This window comes from Sciurus carolinensis, chromosome 11 (assembly GCF_902686445.1).
Source record: "Sciurus carolinensis chromosome 11, mSciCar1.2, whole genome shotgun sequence".
In the NCBI taxonomy this organism is placed as follows: Eukaryota; Metazoa; Chordata; class Mammalia; order Rodentia; family Sciuridae; genus Sciurus; species Sciurus carolinensis.
In genome coordinates, this window is record NC_062223.1 from 133,631,844 (window position 1) to 133,655,936 (window position 24,093).

Consider the following 24,093-nt stretch of genomic DNA (forward strand, 5'->3'; position numbering starts at 1 on the left):
CATATCTTGGAATGTATCCTGGACTGCACTACTGCACCTCACTCCACCCTGCCTATCTTTTCTAGCTGTGTGACTCCCTCACCCCCTCTGACTTACTGCGCAACTTCACTAAATCCTCTAGATAGTCAGGTACTTCCTTTTTCTTCCAAACCAAGCTGCTCTCTTTTCTCCTTTTTCTTTCTCAATGTTACATTAGTCGTCTTCTTTTTTTTTTTTTTTTTGCCTTACCCCTGCCTTTCTGCACTTTTGCTTCAACTAGTCCAATACACATTCTACTTGCTACTTGGCTATCACCCCTAGGTCACTGAACTACATGCAAAGCCATCACCTACTGGGCAGAGGGGAAAATATAACACATGATTCTGCAGCTTCCAAATTTGGTTTTATATGACCAATTAAAAATGTCATACAGATTTGCTCATACTAGAACCTTTGGGAAATCCAGCTAGACCACAAATAAATAAGTAAGGTCTGCATTGGCAGATTCATATTGAAAATTAATATATTTAATGTAAGTGGAAAAGTCTGGCCTTCAGCCTAAAAATCAGGAACAAGAGTGTTTTAGTCAGCTGTTTTGCTGCTGTAACCAAAAGATCTGACAAGAAAAATTTTAGAAAAGTTTAATTGGCAATCATGGTTTCAGAGGTCTCAGTCTACAGATGGTTAGCATTCCTCAGGGCCTGATGTGAACATCAGAGAGAAGTGCGTGATGGAGGAAAGCAGCTCAGAACTTGACAATTAGGAAACAGAGAAAGCGTTCTTCACCAGGGACAAAATGTATACTCCAAAGGCATGCCTCCCAGTGACCCATATCCTCCAGCCATACTTTACCTGCCTATAGTTACCACCCAGTTAATCCTTATCAGTAGATTAACACACTGTTTACATTAAGGCTCTCATAACCCAATCATTTCACTTTTGAATGTTCCAGTATTGTCTCATACATGAGCTTTTGGAAGGCACCTCATAAATAATACCATAACAGACTAACTTAAATAACAGTTAGCAAACACAGTCATCAACTTTTGAAGCTGAAAATTCTAATCTACATTTGAACCATTGTATAAAAAAACCCAGAATGCAGAAACACAATGGAAAGATTTAAAGGGCAGTATTAAAATACTTACTTTAGTAAAAAGTATCCATATCTGGTTTAATTTCTTTCTGATTGATGCTCTGAGTACCTAGATTCATTGGCTCTGCATATATTTTATGCACTGATCAGTGCTCTCTTTTAAAATAAGCTTAAAAACTTTTTTGAATATAATTTATTTTTAGCCATTACATAAAAACATAAAAATTTTATCTACTGGGTACCATGTGATGTTTCAATTCATGCATATATTGTGTAATGTTTAAATCAGGTTAAACATATCACCTCATTCTGTTTACATGTAGAAGCTAGCAAAAATGAGACAAATCCAGGAAATACAAGTTAAGCAATCAATCTTATCTTCTAGGCTCATCATCTGAAAGCATTACAATACTTCTAATTATGCCTGCCCCTTGGCTATGCATTGCATTGTACAAAGACAGCCAGTGGATTTAGAGGTGGGGAAGCACTGTAAAGGTGGGAAGGAGTGGTATAGCTATCTCATTCCTTTCTCAATTATACAAACAATGAAAAAGAAAAAAAATGATAGCCCTAGCTTTTTTGCTTCTGGCTCTAGGCAGTATTAACTAGAATGTTAACCTTCTACTTTGTTATGTGAACTGTTCCCCTTTGGAAAATTATATGCAAAGAAAATCACGCAGAAATTCTTCTATGGAACTCAGACTAAATTATTGGTGGCTATATTTAAATAGAGGAACCCATTATTCTAAGTTATTTTTAGTTAATGAATTCTACAAAGACCTTTTCCCCAATGTGGTGGCTTTTGCCATGGCATTCAACACTCTATTTTTCAATTATAGACTTGCTTTAAAAAGAATTATTCATACAACAATCTAGGATAGCAAATTCTAACGAGATCATTTCTTGACCCCTTGAAAATAAATTTTTAAAATATGATTCAAGTATAAGAATTAACAATTGGCGAAGTTAATTCCCCTCCCTTCCAATTCTCAAGAAGCACCCATTTCTAAGAAACCTTGTAATTTGTATACTCTATTTCACATTGTGAAATTGTCTTAATTCCTAGAATTTTTAGAATTTCTGCACTGAAAACAAAGTCCAATTTCTTTATTAAAACTAACTTTTCTTTTTGGCTTAGAAATCAACAGTTAAGTCAATAGTTTATGACTTCTATCCTATTTTAATGTGACAAAGGCATCTAATGTTCTTTAGTATTAAAGGAGAGCAAATGATGTTAGAAAAAAGTCAATGCTGAGATTATTTAATGGTGAGTTTGAACATATGTTTTTGTTTTATTTTTGGCCTTTTTAATTTTTGTTTTAACAAAGATCTGTTAAATAGTTCAGTATTTTAAAAATCTACCATTTTTTTCTGGCAACTACCAAGAGCTCACTAAATCAACTAAATTCAACTCTAAGCCAATTTGGAAGAAATCTAATGCATACTAGAAATTAGGTAAACTGTTCAGTTGTCTGACATGTGAGGGAAAGATTTACCTGGCAATATCTGGGTGTGAATCTATCAGGGTGCTGACAAATCGAAAGAACAGAGAGCCCTTCCATTTCACAAATTCTTCCTGTACAAAGAGAAAACAGCATATTTCAGGATGAATATTAACATTAAACCTTAAATGCATTCAGTCATATAGTCACCTATTGACTTTCCTTTGTGTAACATCACATCTGTCAGCTATTGGCCTGCCTAGGACACATGAGGTCAGTTTCAGAGCATTCACTTCCCAACCATCTTGAAATCACATATTTGTTAGTTCAAAGAAATATGGAGGAGAGATTGCTCACTGTCAGGCGCCTATCATCCGCCATTCGCCTGCCTCTTGTCTGTCCATCGCCTGCCTTTTACCTTCCCATCACCCACCTCCCGAGGTTCACCTCCCGATCATCCGACAGCAGTCAGCAAACTGACCATAGTCCACCAGTGGAGCACCAGGTGCCTGCTGTTGCCTGAAAGTTCACTGTCATAGTACTTGCAGGTTTGGTTACATGTGGCTGCCACCATTTTGAGACGACAGCCAGGCCCCATAGGACCCCTGGTCGGACTGACTGAGCCCTGTCTCCAGGATTCCTCAACCCGAACGATCACTCCCTGCCTCCGGGGCCCTCACATCGACTGACTGCTCCCCGCCACCAGGACCCCCAGATCAACTGATTGCACCCCACCTCCAGGATCCCGCAACCAGATCGACCACATCCCACCTCCAAGACCTCCAGCTGACCACGCAAACAACCCAAGCTGCAGCTCCCCATTTGCCAACACATTTGGAAGCCAGAGTGGCCATCTTGGATAATCCTGGAAGCCATAGCTCCAATCTTTAGGTGGGGCAAACGCCTGCTGGAAACTTGAAGCTCATTGTCAGGTACCTCCCTGGTACATCAGGTTATTGAAGACTGGGAGGTTTGAATACTATATGACTGTTATAGTGTAGATTTTCTTTTTTCTCCTTATTGAAAAATTTTAAGTTTTATTTCTTTACTTTTCTTGCTCTCTTTTCCTTGTTTACTTGTTCCCTCAGAGTCTCTTTCTCTCTTTTCACATGATAAACAACCAACTTCTTTTGATTACACTCTCACTCTATTATCTAGAACTTCCATATATTCTTTTCTTATCCCATTAACAGCTACATCTTATACCCCCTCCACATCCTCTTTGTCTTCCATTAGAAACTGCAAAGCAAACCTTATTGCAAATCTATTTGTTATACTGAAGATAATAATTAAACTCATTCTGTTTATTATGACAATACTGTTAACATCCTCATAGAGGCTATTTGGTTTAGAGTTGCATACTGTCTGAACTGGGCACTGCTAATATTGATCTCCCCCTTAAAGAAAAGGTTTTGGAAACTTATAGGGTCACTATAAGCCTATCGGGGGAAACTGCAATACCCCAGATCTGCACTGCTAGAGGGAAAGATACATGAACAACATGAAAAAACAAGGGAAGAAAATGATCCAAACAAATCTAGATTCTATATTAATAGAATCCAGTGACAGTATGGGAGAAGAAATGTCAGAAAAGGACTTCAGATTATACATGATAAAGATGATTCGTGAAGCAAAGGATGAGATAAGAGAGCAAATGCAGGTAATGAATGATCATACCAATAAGCAGTTGAAAGAGAAACTACAGGAAGCAAAAGATCACTTCGACAATGAGATAGAGATTTTCAAAAAAAAACAAACGGAAATCCTTGAAATGAAGGAAACAATAAACCAAATAAAAAACTCAATGGAAAGCATCAACAACAGACTAGACCACTTGGAAGACAGAACCTCATACAATGAAGACAAAATATTTAATCTTGAAAATAAAGTTGCCCAAACAGAGAAGATGGTAAGAAATCATGAACAGAATCTCCAAGAACTATGAGACATCATGAAAAAGAACAAATTTAAGAATTATTGGGATTGAGGAAGGCACAGAGAAACAAATCAAAGGAATGAACAACCTTTCAATGAAATAACAGCAGAATAATTATTAATTATTTATAATTATTTATAATTTTTATAAATAATTTTTATAAATAATAGCAGAATAATTATTTATAATTATTTATAATTTTTTACTCAATGAAATAATAGCAGAAAATTTCCCAAACCTGAAGAATGAAATGGAAAATCAAATACAAGAGGCTTACAGAACACCAAATGCACAAAATCACAACAGATCCACACCAAGGCACATTATAATGAAAATGCCTAACATAGAAAATAGAGGATTTTGAAGGCTGCGAGAGAAAAGCATCAGATTACATATAGGGAGAAACCAATACAGACATCAACAGATTTCTCAGCCCAGACTCTAAAAGATAAAAGGGCCTGGAACAACATATTTCAAGCTCTGAAAGAAAATGTTTGCCAACCAAAAATCCTATACCGAGCAAAACTAACCTTCAGATTTGAAGACGAAATAAAATCCTTCCATGATAAACAAAAGTTAAAAGAATTTACAAATAGAAAGCCTGTGCTGCAGAATAGTCTCAACGAAATATTCCACGAGGAGGAAATGAAAAACAACAATGTAGGTCAGCAAAGGGAGGAACTACCTTAAAGGAAAATCCATTCAAAGGAGAAACCAAGAGCCAAGTTAAAAACCAAAAATAAGTCCAAATGCCTGGGAATCATATCTCAATAATAACCTGGAACGTTAATGGCCTAAACTCATCAATCACAAGACATAGTCTGGCAGAATGGATTAAAAATAAAGACCCAACAATATGCTGCCTTCAAGAGACTTATCTCATAGAAAAAGACATCCATAGACTAAAGGTGAAAGGATGGGGAAAAACCTACCATGCACACAGACTCAGTAAAAAAGCAAGGGTTTCCATCCTTATTTCAGATAAAGTGGACTTCAAGTCAAAGTTAGTCAGAAAGGATAAAGAAGGACATTTCATACTGCTTAAGGGAACCATAAATCAGGAAGACCTAACAATCGTAAATATCTATGCCCCAAACAGTGGCTCATTCATGTACATCAAACAAATCCTTCTCAATTCTAGGAATCAAATAGACCACAACACAATAATTCTGGGTGACTTTAACACACCACTGTCACCCAGTCCAGTATAGATCTTCCAAACAAAAACTAAACAAAGAAACCATAGAACTCAATAACACAATCAATAACCTAGACTTAATAGACATATATAGAATATTCCATCCATCAACAAGCGAATTCACTTTCTTCTCAGCAGCACATGGAACCTTCTCAAAAATAGACCATATGTTATATTACAAAGCAGTCCTTAGTAAATGCAAAAAAAATAGAGATACTCCTTGTGTACTATCAGATCATAATGGAATGAAATTAGAAATCAATGACAAAATAAAAAACAGAAATTACTCCAACACAAGGAGACTAAATAATATGCTATTGAATGAAACATGGATAACAGAAAACATCAGGATGGGGAAAGAAATATGGAGGAATAGGTGGTTAGAGTAACATCAAACTTTCTCTTGTATTAGGCAAGTGACTCAAAGTACATGGCTTTAATGGGATGTGGTCACTATTGCCTCTGTGAGGTACATAATGCATGAAAAAATGAGCATATTAAATATGCTAAAATACACATATAACTTAGTGAAATGCTTTCTTTTTAAAAATCAAATATCATCTCCTCATCAAAGGTCCAACACACACTCTCAATGTATACAAGAAAATCAAATACCCTGTAGAGGTTTGCAGTTCACTAAGTTCTTTTATATGCTGAAATATCACACTGGACTCTCAGCAATGCTGTGTGATAACCCAGCACAAATATTATGAGCCTCATTTTACCAAACAGTAAATTAAGTAAGAGAAACATGAATTTGTTTAAGGTCAAGGTCAGTTATCCAACTGAACTGGAACTATTTTTCTAATAAGTATGCTTTACTTTACATGGTGTTTATTTGCAAAAGTGGAATCTTACACTGCTTGACAGGATGTCTGAAAGAACACCCCAGATGAATAATTTGCAAGTAACAATGTGTTTAAAAGCCTACACTGAACATTAGAAAAGTGACATTTTAAACCAGAAATGAGGTTAATTATTTTTTAATTGGACTATAAAGCAAGCATATTTGCTATGTTAATTTAATATTCCTTTATTTCATTTATTTATTTTTATGTGGTGCTGAGGATTGAACCCAGTGCCTCACACATGCTAGGCGAGCACTCTACCGCTGAGCCATAACCCTAGCCCTAATAATTGAATATTCCTTTAAACCAGAAGTAGTACTGGAGAAGAAAAAAAGATAGTTTATTCTCATACATACCTGCAAAAGGTTGGTAAGTAATATGAGTGTCTGCTTTCGGATAAATGGATCTGAATCCTTCAGGCACATGGAGATATTAGGAATATACTTGTCTACCATGACAGTGTACCGGATACAAAGATCACACATCACAATGATGACATTGTTGCGAACAGCTACGTCTTCACACACCTCTAACTCTCGAACAAGGGCTGGGATACTCTTCTTTGCAAGGTCTTCATGCTGTAAACACAGCTTACCTGTCACAGAAGAAAGATGTCTTGACTATATTCTATGGTTTTTTTTCTCCCCCAATACTAGGGAGTGAACCCAGGGTCTGGCCTTATGCATGCTAGGCAAGTGTAAGTGGTAGTGTAGCTCTACCACGGAGCTTAATCCCCAGCCCTATTTTATAATTTTTATTTAATCAAAGTTAAAACATCATACTCACAATCACAAAATACAAAAGCAAGAGGCAGACAAATCCATCCCAAATATTACAAAGTACTTAAAGGAAAAATAAACTCCAGTGAGGGTTTCACGAGGTACATGCTATGGAAGGTTTATTTATATTAATAAAATGATCTTCCTTTTAACAAGTCAACATTTGAATTTTGTAGTTATCTGCTCACCTGGATAATGATGGGTAAAATATAACTGATGATTTATTTTACCTTTGATTATACATATATTCTAAATACCTCTTAATGGATTTGAAATGTGAACTACATAAGTTGGAAAAAATTTCACCTCATATTTCTTGTTCATAATTAGAGGAAGGTTACTAAGTTTTATTTGTTTATGTTTGTTTTGTGGCCTGGGGAATGTTTTGCTCTTATTAACAATTCTTAGATTTTTAACAATAACCGATACTACAAAAAAATTCATAACTCTTACCTACCATAAGATATACAATTACACTAAAGGAATAAAAATTCAAATCATAGCACAGAAGTGTTTTCAAGATGAACAACAATTGGAGATGATGGGAAAATATGCATATAGTTCATCTGCCAGATCTGGAAAATATTAAATAAACCATCTCCTTTTATAAACTGAACTTCAAATTAATCTTTCCATTCCCAGAACACAGTGTACTAGAATGCAGTTCTTAATAAATAGATTTTATAGTGCTACACTGTGAGTATAAAAAAATTATAGGAAGTTGTAATTGTAATAAATTAACATAATTCCACCAAAAAGCCTAAGTTCCCTAGAATGAATGTTCTGAATCTTACAGTCTTGGGTAGTTACCAAACCAAGGGCTCTCTTATTGTGAGCACTTTGTTATACCTGCAGAGTTGTGTGCTCTCATCAGCATATAACATATTATGAGGCTGGGCTTATTTAAGATAAAAAGCTACACACAAAAGCAGATTATACAAGCTACATTTCCCCACATGTTATTCTTACCTAAGGTGATGATAGCATGTGCTCTAATCACAGAAGGCATGACAGAGCCTTTGACCTGAGATGGGGGCTGAATGGCTGGGGCATCACTGGTACCTTGAGATGACGGTACTACAGGAAAGTGAAAAGTGTTTATTGACAGTGCCTCAGCAGTTAACTCAGGCTTAACTGATACAGAGTATGATACAGAGTATGATATCAGTGCCTTACAGTGATCCACGTCAGCAGAAGAAGCCAGAATGGACTGAATCAGAAGGAATACTCGTTTCTCCACTTTGGCCGGACATAGCTGGGCTATATCTCCCAAAGTAAAAATGTACTTCACCTACAAAGAGAATTGGTTTTGCAGTAAAAATAAGCTGAAAAGAAAATTTACTAGTTAGAGTAACAGCATGTCAGTAGAATTTTTTTTTGTTTCCCAAATACAAAAACTTTACTATTTTTGTTTCAGAAAAACACATGACCATTGTCAAAATTCAGTCTCTACTTAAACTAAAATTAGAATGATCATATAATTTTATCATGTAAATTCAGATACTTTGTGAATAAACAGGGATGCTATTAATAATTATGGGGCAATAACAGGTGTTAACACTCATCTACTTATAATCCCACTAAAGATTATCATTGTTTTTGTGTATTGCTTTCTTTTCAAAGTAAAATCATATGACTTTGTTTGCTTTTCTAATATACTTACCAATTATGCTACTTTGAAGTTTGTAATTATTACTCTGAATATTAGTTATGCTTTAAAGTCAATATATACAAAAATATGTTTAATGACTACACAAACAGGCCATTTAAAAATTATCATTATAATTTTTTCACTATTCCACAATTAGTAAACATTTATGTTATTTATAAACCCTTTACTATTATTTACATGAGTTATAATGAATACCTTCTGTACTCTTGTATACTATTGTATTTCTTTAGGTGTGAAATCCGGGCTGAAAGAGTATATAACTCATTTTACATTTTAAAATATATTTCCAAATTGTCCTCCAGATGAGTTTACTGCTTAGACTCCTATCCAAAACACTGGAACCTGTTTCCTCAGCTCTTGCTACTCTTTATTTACTAATGGCATTTAGCTTAGAGGTTAAATAAGACTGTTCTTTTTCTTTATCCCAAAGAAGGAAGAGTAACACTAAATAGTAAATGGCAAATAAAAGTAAAAGTTTATTCTAGGGGCTAGCTCAGTGATAGAGCACTTGCCTAGCCATGTATGAAGTGCTGGATTTAACCCCCAGCACTGAAAAAAGAAGAATAAATAAATAAGATTATGTTAGAGATAAGAGTGATGGCACACACACCTATAGTTGCAGATACTTAGTAGGGTGAGATGAGAGGATCATTTGAGCCTAGGAGTTGAGACTGGTTTGGGCAACGTAGAAAGATTCCATCTTAAAACAACAACAATAACAACAACAATAAAGAACCAAAGCAGAACAAAACAAAAAGCCCTAAAAAGGTTATTCTAGGGTAGGAAAACCAAAAGTAAATGTAGTTGGTTTTAAAAAAATCTTGAATATAGTTATCTCTTGGTGGATCAAAAAATGTTTAAGCTCCATTTAAAGAAGTATAAATTAATATATACAGGGCAAAACTTCACTCTATGTTTTGGCTTAAGGATAGATTTTAGGTATATTTAATAATTGAAAAAAAATCTTAGGAGATTAGCTCACTAACCATAAAAAACATTTTTCTTCTTGTGTGCAGTGACTCTGCTCAATCAATTGAGAATATCTGAAACCCTGGGTTAAGCCTGAACTACGCATCATAGCTCTCATACCTAAGTGTCCAAATCCCTATAATGATATTGTTTACTAATGAACATGCACATACCAGTTCCTCAGACACAATGGCCTTCTCTCTTACAAATCTAAACTTGGTCTATGATCATTAACAACTATAAGAGTGAAGTGAGCAAAGGAAAAACAGGACACAGAAAAGAGATATTCCTCTAATTTTAAAAGATGGGAAAAATGGTCAGTTTTTGTTAAAATGATGGTTTGTACTAAAGGGCATCAAAACCCAGTTCATTATTTTCTTCACTATCTAGTGTCAGATGCTGGAAACAGAATTCTAGTGTAACATATTTTGTTAACAGTCCACTGTGTTGACATGTCCTGACTCACAGGAATCTCTTCCATGGAAACAGTTTCTAAAGTAGGGGTACCACAAAATACAACCTTGTTCCTCCAAGGTAATTTATATTCTAAATTGTCAAATCTCTCCTTATATTTTAGACATTGCAATGACTGAACCCTATTCCCTAGTTCTATACTCCAGTGTTCAAATAGCTCAGAAGATATGTTATAATTCCTTTAAAAAGCAAATAAACAAAAAACTAAAGGGCATACTGTATTATTTTCTTACATTATTATTTCTAAGTTGAACTCTACCAAAATTATAACACATATTGTGATTTTTTTCCTATTAGAATCAGGTTTCTCATAAACTCTTAAATGAATGAAGTGTTCCATCAAGTTTCCCCCCAAATATTAAGTATGTAAGATAAAAATAGATGGAGTATTCATAAAAATTTTCTTCTTAAAAAAGACTCAAGCTCTAGGCTACAATAGCCCCTTTCTTTTTAACTGCATCTGAAGTATACATTGCAAAATCATCCTTAAAAAAATCCCTGCTGATAAAAAAAGAAGAGGAAAGAATGGTTAGGAAAAGCAGCTGCTTACCAACAGGTCTTCATCCATGTTCCCTGCCCCATTCTCCTTCAGAACAATGTTGGAGAGGTGGTACTCGCAGGTGGAGAGCACATTCCCACACACCTGCTTTAGTAGTTCCTGTGGCAAGTCATAGATCAGCGCTGAAGGATCCCACACATCTCCCAGACAACCCACCAACCCCAAGTTCTCAGAATAAGCCTCTAGGATCTTCAAATGCATGAAAAACCCCAGCCATCATGCATGTGCAATTTTCCTCTTTCCCATAACTTATCAAAAAATACAATGACACACTTAAGCAATCTGGCCATAAGAACTGGCTAAGTGAAATTTTCAAAAAACAATCTATATATCAACTTTCTCTCCATATTGGTCCTTTAAGAGCAAAAGACAAATAATTGGGAATATCTAGTACCCTAATTTATAGAATATCTTTTAACAACAGGTGCAATTCTTCTAGCATATTCAGGTGGCAAATTACTGTTAAATGAACGCTTCTAAACTGAACACTTTTAAAGATATACACAAAAAGGACAGTTGCTACTCTTCTGAAATTTATTAATTAGGAACAAGTTTTCTCTTTATAACTTTCAGAGGTCACTGCGAGTACATGCTCTGTGCCAAGAACATGATCCCAATTACATTCTAGAACTCTACGACTATATTTTCTCCAGGAGGTTGTTTCTAGAGAACAGCTAAGGCTGCACTAAGTGCCTCTACTCCAGTACTTCATATTATTTGATGCATACTTTTATTGTGGGAGTAATGGTACCCCCACTGCACTATAGGTACCTTAGGGAAAAGACCATGTCTTAACCAACACTTAGTGCTTAGCAGTAACACTACATGGTACCCAATAATGTTTGCAAATGTAGGAAAATCAGTGTTATGCACAAAATGCTTTTTAGTTTGACTTGGCTTCAAATGTTTCAAAACTATTATCGTTAAAAAATTGCATTTTAAGCTTTTAATAAGATTGTACAACCTGGACCACAGTGTTGACCATGACAGCTTTATCTTGATACAGACAAAACTCCAAGACTTTTTATAACCCCCAATTCCCAATGTATAGATAATTCATTTTCCAGGAACACTGGGATGAAAGGAACACTGGGCAAGTATCAGAGACCTGAGTTACAGTCCTAGCTCTGCCATCAGTAAGTTGTGTGCCACTGAAAACTGCAGGATCACAGTTGTATCTGCCATAATTTCCCTCCCACATCATTCTCTTATTTTTTCTAGACTCACCATAGTACCAACTACTTTCTTTTTTTAATGCTATTTGAATATGTTCTTTCCAATGTTTCTTATTTAAAAGTTTTTCATACAATTTCTTTGGTCTTAAGATAATGGGTTAGAAAAATAATAATTAAAGTATTCCTTTTTAAAATATAACTGTTGAAAGTCAGACACCAAAACACGAGATACCATTAAGAAATAGCTCAAGCATTTTTTTTTCTTTAGCTGAGTGCATTCCAACCTCTTTTAATGTCCCAAGCAAAAAATGATACAGTACATTGTTGTATTAGATCTGTTACTATAAGTAGGAAATCTAATATTAATTATGGACTTTCTAATAGGAACTTACACAAGAAAAGAGCATAGGAAGGTAGCTCAGATGAAGAAAGCATTTTTCTGGAAAATTTAGATATATGTCAGAAATTACTTAAATTAACTTGTAACTTCTATAATCATGATTAATAGCCCTCATCCCTAAATGTTTCCATTATGAATAGCACTGCCTAAGAGTATATCTCATGATAAAAGCAGAAGACACAGGAGGGCTAGGGATGTAGTTCAGTAGTAAGAGAAGTTGCCTAGCATACTGAAGGCCCTGGGTTCCAACCCCAGCACCACATAAAAAGAAAAAAGGCACAGTATTAAGATGATTTATTAAAGATATTAATATGGATGCTGTTAAGGGGGTCAGAGTAATTCTCTGCTTCACATAAATCATTGATTTGGATTTATGACTATGCAACATCAGGTATAGATGGTAGGCAACTTTGGGGACAAGATAAAACAAAAGATATTTGAGTAATGTAACCCCACAGTAATAGGCCAGGGATCTTCCAGGATTATAACTTATCAAAAGATCAAAAACCTTTGGTCTGGAGGAAACTATCTGATGAGGTAGAAAATTATACATTAAATGTTCTTAAAATAAGAATCTATGCTGTAACTTAGAAAAAGATAAATCTTGCAGAATTCTCATCAGGAAATAAATGTTAAGAATAGGCATGCCTTACTAAAAGATACCTGGACCTGGAGACAAGGAGGGGACATTTAAGAGAATCATGCCTTCAGCAGTCTATCATCTTGGGGAAAGTCAGCTGCTAATCACATAAGCACTATCTTGTACCGAAAGTGACTGGGGACTACACATCCTTATAAGTCCCATATTTATAGAGATACTCTTCAAACTTCAAAACAAAGAGTAACAGGTTCAAATACAAATAAGTTAAAAACATATCAGAGGAATGTGTAAGGTCATACCTGTTCCTCCACTGGTGTCTTTGCAGATGCTCTACAAAGTCTTTGCAAAGTGTCAACAGCTGAACTGATCAGCTCTAGAGACCACTGAAATCCATTCAGCTTACACTTGACAACATCTAAGAAGGAAGACCAAACCCTTCAAGTTAAAATGCTTAAAACACACACACACACACACACACACACACATACACATACATATATAAAATAAGCTGAAGTCAACAACACCGACTTTTCAAGAACAGTTCTCTAAGAAACACTCACCAATCACCTTGTCCCGGGTGCTCTTAGGAAGATGCTTTGCAATATGCCCAATGACGCACAGGATATGTCCTAAGGTATTTGAATTGGGATTTTGCTGACTAGAGGAAGGTGGGGAAAATACCAAGATAGAACTAAATTAACCACTGTGCTGTCAATGAAATATCTTTTCTTTTGTATCATTACTACTAGAGGAAGTAAGGTAGAAAGCATGGCTTAAGGATCAAGCTGTAGAAACATGTAGGCACTTACTGAACTGGAAGAAAACTGCTTAAAAGTGAGTTTCATTTTGTTTTTATGCCAGGATTTAAAGAAAATACTTCTATATTCAAAAAGCTATGAAAGAGCCCACTTTCTTAAGGCAGGAGTTTTGTAAGAACCTTTAGTTTACACCCCTGGCTACATTGTAAACATTCAAACCTGCTGATTTTCTCCCAGGACTGCATTATTTTGGTGTAGTCCAGCTTGGGTGATGAGCAAGCAATTTTGGAAAGCAGCATCCAGGCTGGTGCAGAATGTTCTGTGCCAGTGTGAGATATCATATTGTTTATAAAAGTGGATGAGAATTTATCTTTCTTGGACCAGATATGAAAAGCCTTATTTAGGTAGCGGCTGGAAAACAAAAACAAAAACAAACAGGAAAGCAGAATTGTAACTATAAATACACAAAACTGTTTAGAGTCAACCCCTCACTGTTTAGAGTCAGCCCCTCACTTCTGCTGTTCTGGCATTCCACAGGCACATAAAACATCCATGCAGAGGGTCTAGCTACTAGCATATCTGATACCAAATTTTAAGTTTTACTCATAGAATAAGTTGTATTTGCTTTTCCCCCCTCACAAAAGTTACTTTAAAATGTGTAAAATTTCATAACTGAGACCCTTCTTATTCTCATTCCATCCAAAATTTCTATATAAACCCATAGGTTAGGTTAACATAATGGACATATCAACAGTTCATAGGGTTATAGGGACAAAAAATGGAAACACTATCCCCTTATTTCACTGGAAGGATTGGAACAAAACCACATCCTACCATTTAAATATGATGATACTAGAAGAAGTAAAATCTGCTGTAACCTATTAATACCACTCAGAAACAGATTTTGAAACCTTTAAACATAAAATTAAAAATGCTTCTGATGTATTAAAGTATTCATTTTATAATCACTATTATTTTTAAACCACCTCTTATTTTTACTTCTTCCCATAGCACTAAATGAGATCCTGACTCACGAGAAGATGCCATGTAATATATTAAGCAAAGAGAAAAACATACTTCTCCCAATTAATTTTTTTTAGACTGCTGGGACACACACATGAGATTAACTAGACTTCCTCATTAAATATTTTTAAAAATTCTCAAAGCAAGCAAATCAAGATAGCTATAACAAAATAAACACATCCATTATCACAGTAAGTATATATACATGATTATTAATAAATTAGCTATTGGTTGAAAAACAATCTTTCCACATGTCAAGAGTTTTACTTCCATTAGCTCACAAGATTTATGCCCCAACACCACATAATATATAGAATCAACAAATACTGTAGAATTTGTTTTAAAGGAATCATATGAAATATTAAGTGATGCTTACTATAAGGCAACAAAGAATGAGGAAAAATTCTCTAAACTTCTAGTTTTGAAGTCTCAAATCTGGCTCCTCTGACAACTCACTCCTCTATATATGAACTCAACAGTTCCCAAAGAGCCTCTCACCTCACACCTCAGTCAGACCCCCAGTCAATTATAGACAGTCTCCATCTAGGTAGAATGAGAATAAACAATGACAACAGAATGAGATTCAATAAATGCTATCCAAAAAGCACCAATGGCTCTATCTTAATATCAAAATCAATAGCCAGCAAACTTATTCCCCATTTTATTTGGTATCTTTTAGAGGTATGAACTCTAGTAGTCACCCTCAAGACTCTGCTCTATTGGATCACTTTTATTTCCCTTCTCTAATCTCTTTTATTCTAATCACTTGAATTGCTGATTTTGAAAAGATCTATTCCTAGTCCTTTTTCTCTTACCTACAAGCTTACTATGTGGATCTCACTGATTACCAAGAACGTTCCTCTCACAAATGACCAAGCATCCAAGACCACATTCAAAATTGGACTCCCATCTCCAGCCTGCTCCCTGGTGCCCACCTGACCTTTGTTTCTACACCTCAAGTCAAAGGCACCTGAAACAGTCATTAGCCTTAGACTTTGTGGAGGTTTCAGGCCTCGAGGACTTTGCATTGCTATTTCCTACCGGGAAACCCTCAGTATTATGGCTGCCTGGCTAATTCCTACACACTCCCCAATATTTAGCTCATGCTACCACTTCTCAGAAGCTATCTGCTATGATTTGCATATGGTTTGAGTGTGTTCCCCAAGATTCATGGGAAGCTTAGTCCCCATCATGGTAGTGTTGAAGGTGGTGCAACTTCTAGGAAATGGGGCCACAAAGTAAGGTAATTAGGTCATGGGGACACCACTCTCAGAAGGGATTAATCTTGGTCTTTCAAAGTTAGTTCTCACCAGAGCAAGTGGTTATAAAAAGAGCAAGTCTGGCCCCTAAATCTCTCTGGCTTCCTGTCTCCCCATGTGATTTTCTATGGATGCTCCCACCTCTGTGATGTCACCCACCACAAGGTCCTCACCAGAGGCTAAAACTGGTGGGGCCACTTGATCTTGGACTTAGAGCTTCCAGAACTGTGAGCTCAATAAACCTCTCTTCTTTACAAAGTACTCAGCCTCATGTATTTCGTTAGAGCAACAGAAAATGGAATAAGACATCACCCTAAGCTTCAAAGGAAGAACAGAAGGAGTAGAAAGAGGAAAAAGGAGGGAAAAGGTAGAACAAAGAAGAGACAAAGGAGGAGTGAGAGCAGGAGGAGAGGAAATAATAATCACCAAGATGCTAAATGTTCTTCCTCTGTGCTTTTGTAACTTACTTTCTACTACAATCATGATTTTACTTTGTTTTGGACTTTCCACTAGATTAAGAGCAACCTGAGTGGAGCAAATAAGCTGAATTCTTCTCCAGCATTTAAAGTGGGGTCTGGAAAATAAGATCCTCGAAATGTGTTTTCAACTGAATAAATTAAGAATGTCCTCTTCTGCTTCTTTCTACTCTTAAGCCTAATCTTTATGAACTCTATCCCTTCTGCTTATAAAACAGATCTGAAGATGTCTTCTTTCATTTCTATTGCCTTCACATTAAAGCCGAGGCCCTCATTGGCTTTGACTTCAATCACTTCAACACTGGCCTGTGTTCTTAGACTCCAGTTTTGTCCTCTTGATCACCGAGCACAAGGCCATTCCCTATTCTTCCTAAAACATAAAATCCAGTATTTCTCCTCCACTTTTAAGTTCAATGGCAGCCTCCCTGCTGCCACCTTGCTTTCAATATAAAATCAAACTTCTCCATGTGCTATAATATATTGCTTCAATTTCAATTGGAATCTAACTCCACACTCAGGGTCCTACCAGCCTACTAACACCCTGTGGTGCTGGTACAGTGTATACAAGCACACTACCTTATGCATCCAGGGCCGTCCTTTTACTCCTGAGTAGCTTTCAAAATTCAACTCAAAGATTACCTTTCCTGTAAAGCTCTCTCTCCATGACCATTTCTTGATATTCTAGCAATACTTTATTCAGGAGATTAACATAACATTCTGTCTATAAATGTTTATAGAACTCTTTATTCCACCAACCTTACTGTTCTTATTAGTGCTTCTGCTTTTAAAAACAGATTCCTGAGCTCAGTGGCTATTATGCCTTTTCATCTGAGGACCCTTTAAATTCTTTTTGCTTTTTTTCTCCTCTTTTTTTTGTTTTTTGGGTCCTCAAGCATGCTAGGCAAGTGCCCTACCACTGAGCTACACCCCTAGCCCAGAATTTCTAAATTCTCCAAAATTACTGACCATACCAAAGAATTTGTTTCTGAGGATTACTGTTATTATTATTTGTGAGGATTATCACTGTCATGTTAGAAACTGAAGCCTAGAAATTTAAAATTTTGATTTATTTAAAAATGACAATAAACCCATTATATTAACATATGTAATAGTATTTTACAAAAATAATTCTTTTCCAAACCAAATAAACTTAGTGAGATCAGTGTCAATGTTATAGACTTATAAACCTCTTTAAAATCTAGCTGAAACAAGAAAGGGAATTCTCATATATGCTTCCCTCTCTATGTTTCAATATTATTGTATGGTTTCAGGAAAAATCCACTATTCTATCATGAAAGAATGAGTGAAAAATGGCAAGTAACATTTTAATATTAAGATTAAAGTCAGATTTCACAAACCCATTACACCAGAACTACTGGTATAGCAGATATTGAACTAGCCTATGTCCTGCAATGGCTATCCTAAATATTTACATTTAAGGGCCCCACTCTACCTTCTCCTTTCTGACTATAGGCAAATGATTCTTATGACTGCTTTATTGAGAAAAGAAATGCTAGCAGGCTCTAGTGTTCATGTCTTTTGTACTTCTCTTTCCATATTCCCTTTTGATTACATTTGTCTTTGAACTTCCCTCCTCCTACTTCTATTTGTTTGTTTGTTTGTTTATTTAGTGATGCTGGGAATCAAACCAAGGGCATTCAGCAGAATAGGCAATAACTGTACCACTGAGTTACATCTCTGGTCCTCCTCCTACTTCATAAAGTATATTCAGATACTATTCTTTTCTAGAAGCTTTCTTCATTACATATCCCCCCCCATCTTTCATGCATCCGCAATAGTTTCTCTGCCTTTCACCTGTGATCTCAAATATCCACAGGCTGTTTCCCATATCTGAAAATGAAAACAAAGCTCAGGGAGGATGTTGTAATGCTCTCAAATTGTAAAGTACACCTCAACTGCACATGTTAAAGTGTGTTTCATTAAACTTTATGAAATATTTGCTCTTATTTTCCGTATTTTTCAAGTTTACTCAGTTACTTTTTCCTAACTTCTTAAACTAAACAAGTAGGTGGTTAATTTTTAGTCTGTTATCTTCATCACTAGCCCATTTTAGTTTTTAACTTTGAGACAGGTTCTCACTAAGTTGCTGAAGTTGGCCTCAAACTTGCAATTCCCACAGCATCCCAAGGTGTACCACCACACCAAGCCAGTCTGTTACCTTTTCTAAATATTTAACATTATGCATTTCTTTCTAAGTACCACATTACATGATTCTTCAAGGTTTTCTATATATACAGTTCCAAAAATTTTCTAATTCACTGGTCACTGACCTTGGAGTTGTTTAAATGTTCTGTTTTGGGCTTTTTAACCCCTACTATTATGCCCAGAGAATATTATCTAATTCGTATGAATTGGTTGATATTTTTTGATATTGGTCTTAGGAAGTAGTATGTGATCATTTTTTGTAATTTTTCTGGCATGCAACAGTATATGAGAAGACAATACCAAAAATACAGAGAATCAGATCCCCCGTGGACCAGTGAAGTTATCAGGATGCATAAATTTAAATTAATTATGCCTAATATAGTCACGAAAGCCAAAACCAAGATTGACAGTTTCAGCAGAGAACTGACAACTGTAACAAAGAAAATAAAAACTCTAGAAGTGAAAAATGCAATGATAATTCAGTAAATAGTGGATCACATAAAAATAAGGCCTGGAATAAACAAATAATATTAAAGAACTGTATAGGGGCAAGGAAAAAATAATATAAGACTTACTCTACTAAAGAGAACCTACAGAGCCACAATAATTATATCTGTGATACTGTTCAAAAGGGGAACAGATACACAAAAAGGAATAAAGCAGAACTAGAATTATGAACAACTTATTTGTCATAAAGATGGCACTGCAAAGCAGAGAATAAAGATGGTCTTTTCAATTCATATTCTAAACTAACGGGGTCTTTATTTAGAAAGACATGAAATTTGATCCTTAATATGGTATACAAAATTCAATAGCAGATAAATTTTTAAAAGGAAAAGAAAAATATATCAGACTTCTAGAATATTATATAAGAGAGTATCTATACAACTCTATGGTAGAAAAAGACTTCACAACCACTATGAAAAACATTATGGAAGTTTCTCAAAAACCTAAACATAGAACTACCATGTGATCCAATTATCTCACTCCTGGGCATACACCAGAAGGAAATGAAGTCAGCAAACAAAAATGAGATACCTGCATGCCCATGTTCACTGAGGTACTATTTACAATTGCTAAGATATGAAATAAGCCACACACAGAAAGACAAATACTACATTTTTTTCTGATATGTGGAAACAAAGCAAAACAAACAAAAATAAATAAACAAAAAGGAGGAAGAATGAAAAAGAGAAAGAAACCTGAAAGTAGAAGAGGGATTATTAGGAACTGAGTGAGGTACGAGGACTGGGGAGGAGAAAGGAAGGGAAAGGGTAGAAGAAATGATCACTGGGACTTGATCAACGTACAATGTATGCATGTATAGAAATATCACAGTGAATTCCACTAATCTGTACACACGTGTTAATAATTAGAATTACATATAAAAACTGATGAAATGATAATATGTTAATCATAAAGAAAACCAATTGCAAAACTAAACTCAGTCAAAAAACACCATTATGGGATAAGGGTGTGGGTTCAATCTCCAGCACCAAAAAAGAAAAAAGAAAAATTAAGAATGAAAAGGTAAGCTGCAGAGTGAGAGAAAATATCTGCAATATTTAAGCCTGCACACAGAAAATGTAATGAATACTTTCAGATGAATAAGCAAAAGAGTAAGAGTTCAATAAAAACAAAGGCAAGAGACCTTAACAGGTAATTCACAAATATGAATCTCTTAACTTAATCTACATGAAAAAGGGCTCAACCTCAATAATCAAACATGGAGTATAAACTGAAGACAATGAAATACCACTCACTCACCAAAATGGTTAAAAAGATAAAGAATGATAATTCAAAGATATAGCCAAGATATGGAACAACTAGAACTTTCATATACTAATGGTAAAAATGTAAATTTCAATGACCACTCTGGAAAATTCTAGCAGTACCTATTTAAGGTGAATAAAAACATATTTAACAATACTTTTCCTAGGTATATACCCAATAGATATGTATACATAAAGATATGTACATGAATATTCACAACATGGATAGATTGTTTCAGTCATAAATTCAGTGTGTTTGTGTGTGTCCAGTAATGAAAATGAATGATCTATAGCTATACACATAAAAATCTGAATGCCTTTTACATCATGTTGAATGAAAGGAGCTAGACTCACAAGAGACATACCACAGAATTCCATTTATATAAAGTTCAAGAATGGAGGAAAGTAAAATGTGGTGTTAAAAATCACAAAAGTAGCTCCCCCTGCGGAAGAAGGAAGGAGGTTGAGGGTACCTCTTGGGTCCAACAATGTTCTATTTCTTGAGCCAGAGTGTAGTTACATGAGTACATTTTCTCTGTAAAATGATTTGTTTACTTTTCCATATACTTCTTCACACACACGTCAATATAAAATTTTGAAAAAAGAAAAAGAAGTGGAATAAACCCCCAACAGCTTCTCTTGAGTTAGTGGGCTTTCTTTTCTTTCTTTCTTTTCCTTTTCTTTTCTTTTTTTTTCTTTTTTTTTTTTTTTTGTGAAAATTGCTACTACTTTTAATCACTTTACACGAAGTTTTACTACATTGGGTGTGCATAATGATATATTCCTACAAAAAGAGAAAAAGTAGCTGATTCTATTGCTGGTTAAATCCCTCCATTCATGGCTTCAGTAAAGCCATCCAGTTAGTTATGAGAAAATGTTTATTCATTCAGTGAATGTGTTTACAGTCATAGAGTTTTAATATAAAGACAGACCTTATGAGATCATGTAATTCAACTGGTTGCTCTTGCAAATGAGGAAAGTAAGACTCAGAAAGAAGTAGCAATTTGCCAAGGTCAAAGAGTAGTATTTTATTACTCTTTCTATTGTATAATTCTTCCATAACTACATGTAAAAAGTAGGGAAGTGTTTGTAATATGATAAAAAAATAGAAGAAAAAGAAAAAAGCAACCAAGATAGCACATGCACAAATCAATTATAAGATTACTGCAATACAGATTAAAATGTATCATTATACATGCACCCTTAACTAAATGTTCACTGTACATAATATGCTCAATAAATATTATCAAATGGAAAAAATAGTGCAATATCACTGAGTCCACTGATCCAATAAAATGTTACAAAAAGTCTGATTTGCACAAATGAGGAAGTCATTTTTCTTAATAACCAGTATTAGGGAAAGGTACTAATATGCTGCATCCATCAGTATTTTGTATCACATATTATAGTACCAAATAAAATTGAAAAGGAGACAGAAGCAAAGAAAGCAATCACATGTGACACAAAAACAGTCTTCACAAAAATGCTAAAATATTTGCAGAAGGTCAAGAAAAAGAGAGCAAGACTGAGTCTTAACATATACTAAGTAATTTGGGAAGCTAATTTTTCAAGATCAATGGAAAATTTATTATTAAAGTCATATGGCCTTCTATAAGGAGTGTAAATCATATAGTTAACAGACCTCAATTCCTGGCTTTCTGTAGTGAGGAGGGCAAGAAGTGACCAAGCGAGTACCTGGTTGTCATCCCCCCCATGAAATTTACTGTGATGCTTTATGTTCTGCAACAGGAGCTGGTCCAGGCACTCTAGAGCCTTCTCCTGCACAGTGCTCTCACAGTCCATCACCACTGGGATGACCCCCATCAGCCAGGTTTTCTGGATCAGGACACATCTAGGTTGGGCCTAAGGATTGAAATATTACATATTAGAAGGTCTGATGGTATTAAAAGTCTGAGTACAAGTCAGTGAAGTTGTGATCAACATTTTGAGAGATGTGCTAAAATCACACCCATGATTGCAAACAGTGCATAAAGTGATAAAAGAATCAACACTCAAAAGATACACGAAAACAAAGTTCAATCTCCAGCTTATTATAAACCAGTACATACTGAAATTTTAAACTTGTACATTCAATTCATTATTTTATTATTACTAATAAAGCAGTATTTTTTTGGCCATTCAAAACCAAGAGCAAATATTTTATACCAAGAAATAATTAGAATAACTGCTGAAGAAAAAATTCAAAGTATGCATTGCTTAATGACTTCTCTCATGAAATAAATAAATAAACATGGTTTTAAACTCCTGAATAGACAATTAGTTGGCAGAAAAAATTTTAGATAGTATTAGAGGATCTGCTCTTCTAGCAGTATCATCTACATACATTTTAATTGATAAAAATTAATCTCAGCCTCTAGCTTAACCAAATTCATCTTGAACTCTCTTTTCCTGAGATTTAAGATGAACTCAAGAAAAGGCATTAACATGATTCAGCTGTAATTCCCAATTATACTTAATAGGAAGCATAGTCTATCATATGTAATTGAAAGACTGAACAAATACCTTTTCTTCTCTCTTATTCTATATAGTTCTATAGTTGACCTGGAAGTTTCTATGGATCAACTATACATTTATCAACAGGTAATTATTATGTAGAATTACTGTGTTTTGTTGTTTGCTTGTTTTGTGCTGGGGACTGAACCCAGGGGCCTTCAATATGCAAAATATATGCTCTACTACTGAGCTATATCCCCAACACTAGAATTACTTTTAATGTAAAATACCATGGCATTAGATACATAAGGCTTTGCCTCTCACCATAAGAAGTTCAGTAAGAGATTGTAGGGCCTGCTTCCGGACAGATACTGCAGGGTCCCGACAGTGGTCCTGTAAAATTGATAAGTCCTCCTCCATACTCAAGATGTCACAGTGTTTCAAAATATTCACTAATACCTGAAGACATATAAGCAATAAAAAGTGATGACTATATAGCATAAGTACAGAAAAACCAAAGACAAACCAAAGATACTTCAAATATGTGGTTCTTAACATTTTGAGAGTCATGTATTCATCCCTGTTCCCTATAGTGTCACAACTTTTCAATCTCATGAAAACTAAGCCCCTCTCCAGAGACAATTTTTTTATATTAATAAAAAGTATTTAAAAATTATAATCATTTTCACAAAACTATGGAAATTCATCCATAGTTCCCAGATTAAGAATCTAAACAAAACAAATTATAGATATAAATTTTATGATTTTTTAAAAGCCAACAACCAATAGGAAAACTTAAAAGCAGATATTTCTTCTAGTTCATTTATACACTTAATATATAACCATATCAGGGTCCACTATGAAAAATCAAGTTAAGTAATAAATATGGCCTTGAAGTTTTAAAAATATTGCCTTGCATTTCCAAGATTTTAGTGCTTACAAAGAGAGTATTTTTTTTTTAAATGCGTAGAAAAACTCCCACCTGGACGGCAGACTTCCTGACATTTGTCTTCTCATCCCTGATTCTCTTTCTCAACATTGCCATAACACATCTTTC

The 24,093-nt window shown here is 35.0% G+C and overlaps 1 protein-coding gene across 1 annotated transcript in view; it reads right to left on the reverse strand.

The window, feature by feature from the left end:
- The window catches only part of Ncapd3 (non-SMC condensin II complex subunit D3), a 72,567-nt gene that overhangs the window by 15,872 nt on the left and 32,602 nt on the right, over positions 1 to 24,093 (reverse strand). The window contains exons 15-25 of the mRNA XM_047519706.1: positions 24,019 to 24,092; positions 23,361 to 23,495; positions 22,225 to 22,445; positions 14,106 to 14,297; positions 13,689 to 13,786; positions 13,428 to 13,543; positions 10,944 to 11,051; positions 8,455 to 8,569; positions 8,248 to 8,355; positions 6,856 to 7,094; positions 2,572 to 2,651 (exon numbers count right to left, since the gene is read on the reverse strand). Coding sequence (XP_047375662.1) covers positions 2,572 to 2,651; positions 6,856 to 7,094; positions 8,248 to 8,355; positions 8,455 to 8,569; positions 10,944 to 11,051; positions 13,428 to 13,543; positions 13,689 to 13,786; positions 14,106 to 14,297; positions 22,225 to 22,445; positions 23,361 to 23,495; positions 24,019 to 24,092 — 1,486 coding nt within the window. The remainder of the gene's footprint in view (positions 1 to 2,571; positions 2,652 to 6,855; positions 7,095 to 8,247; positions 8,356 to 8,454; positions 8,570 to 10,943; positions 11,052 to 13,427; positions 13,544 to 13,688; positions 13,787 to 14,105; positions 14,298 to 22,224; positions 22,446 to 23,360; positions 23,496 to 24,018; position 24,093) is intronic.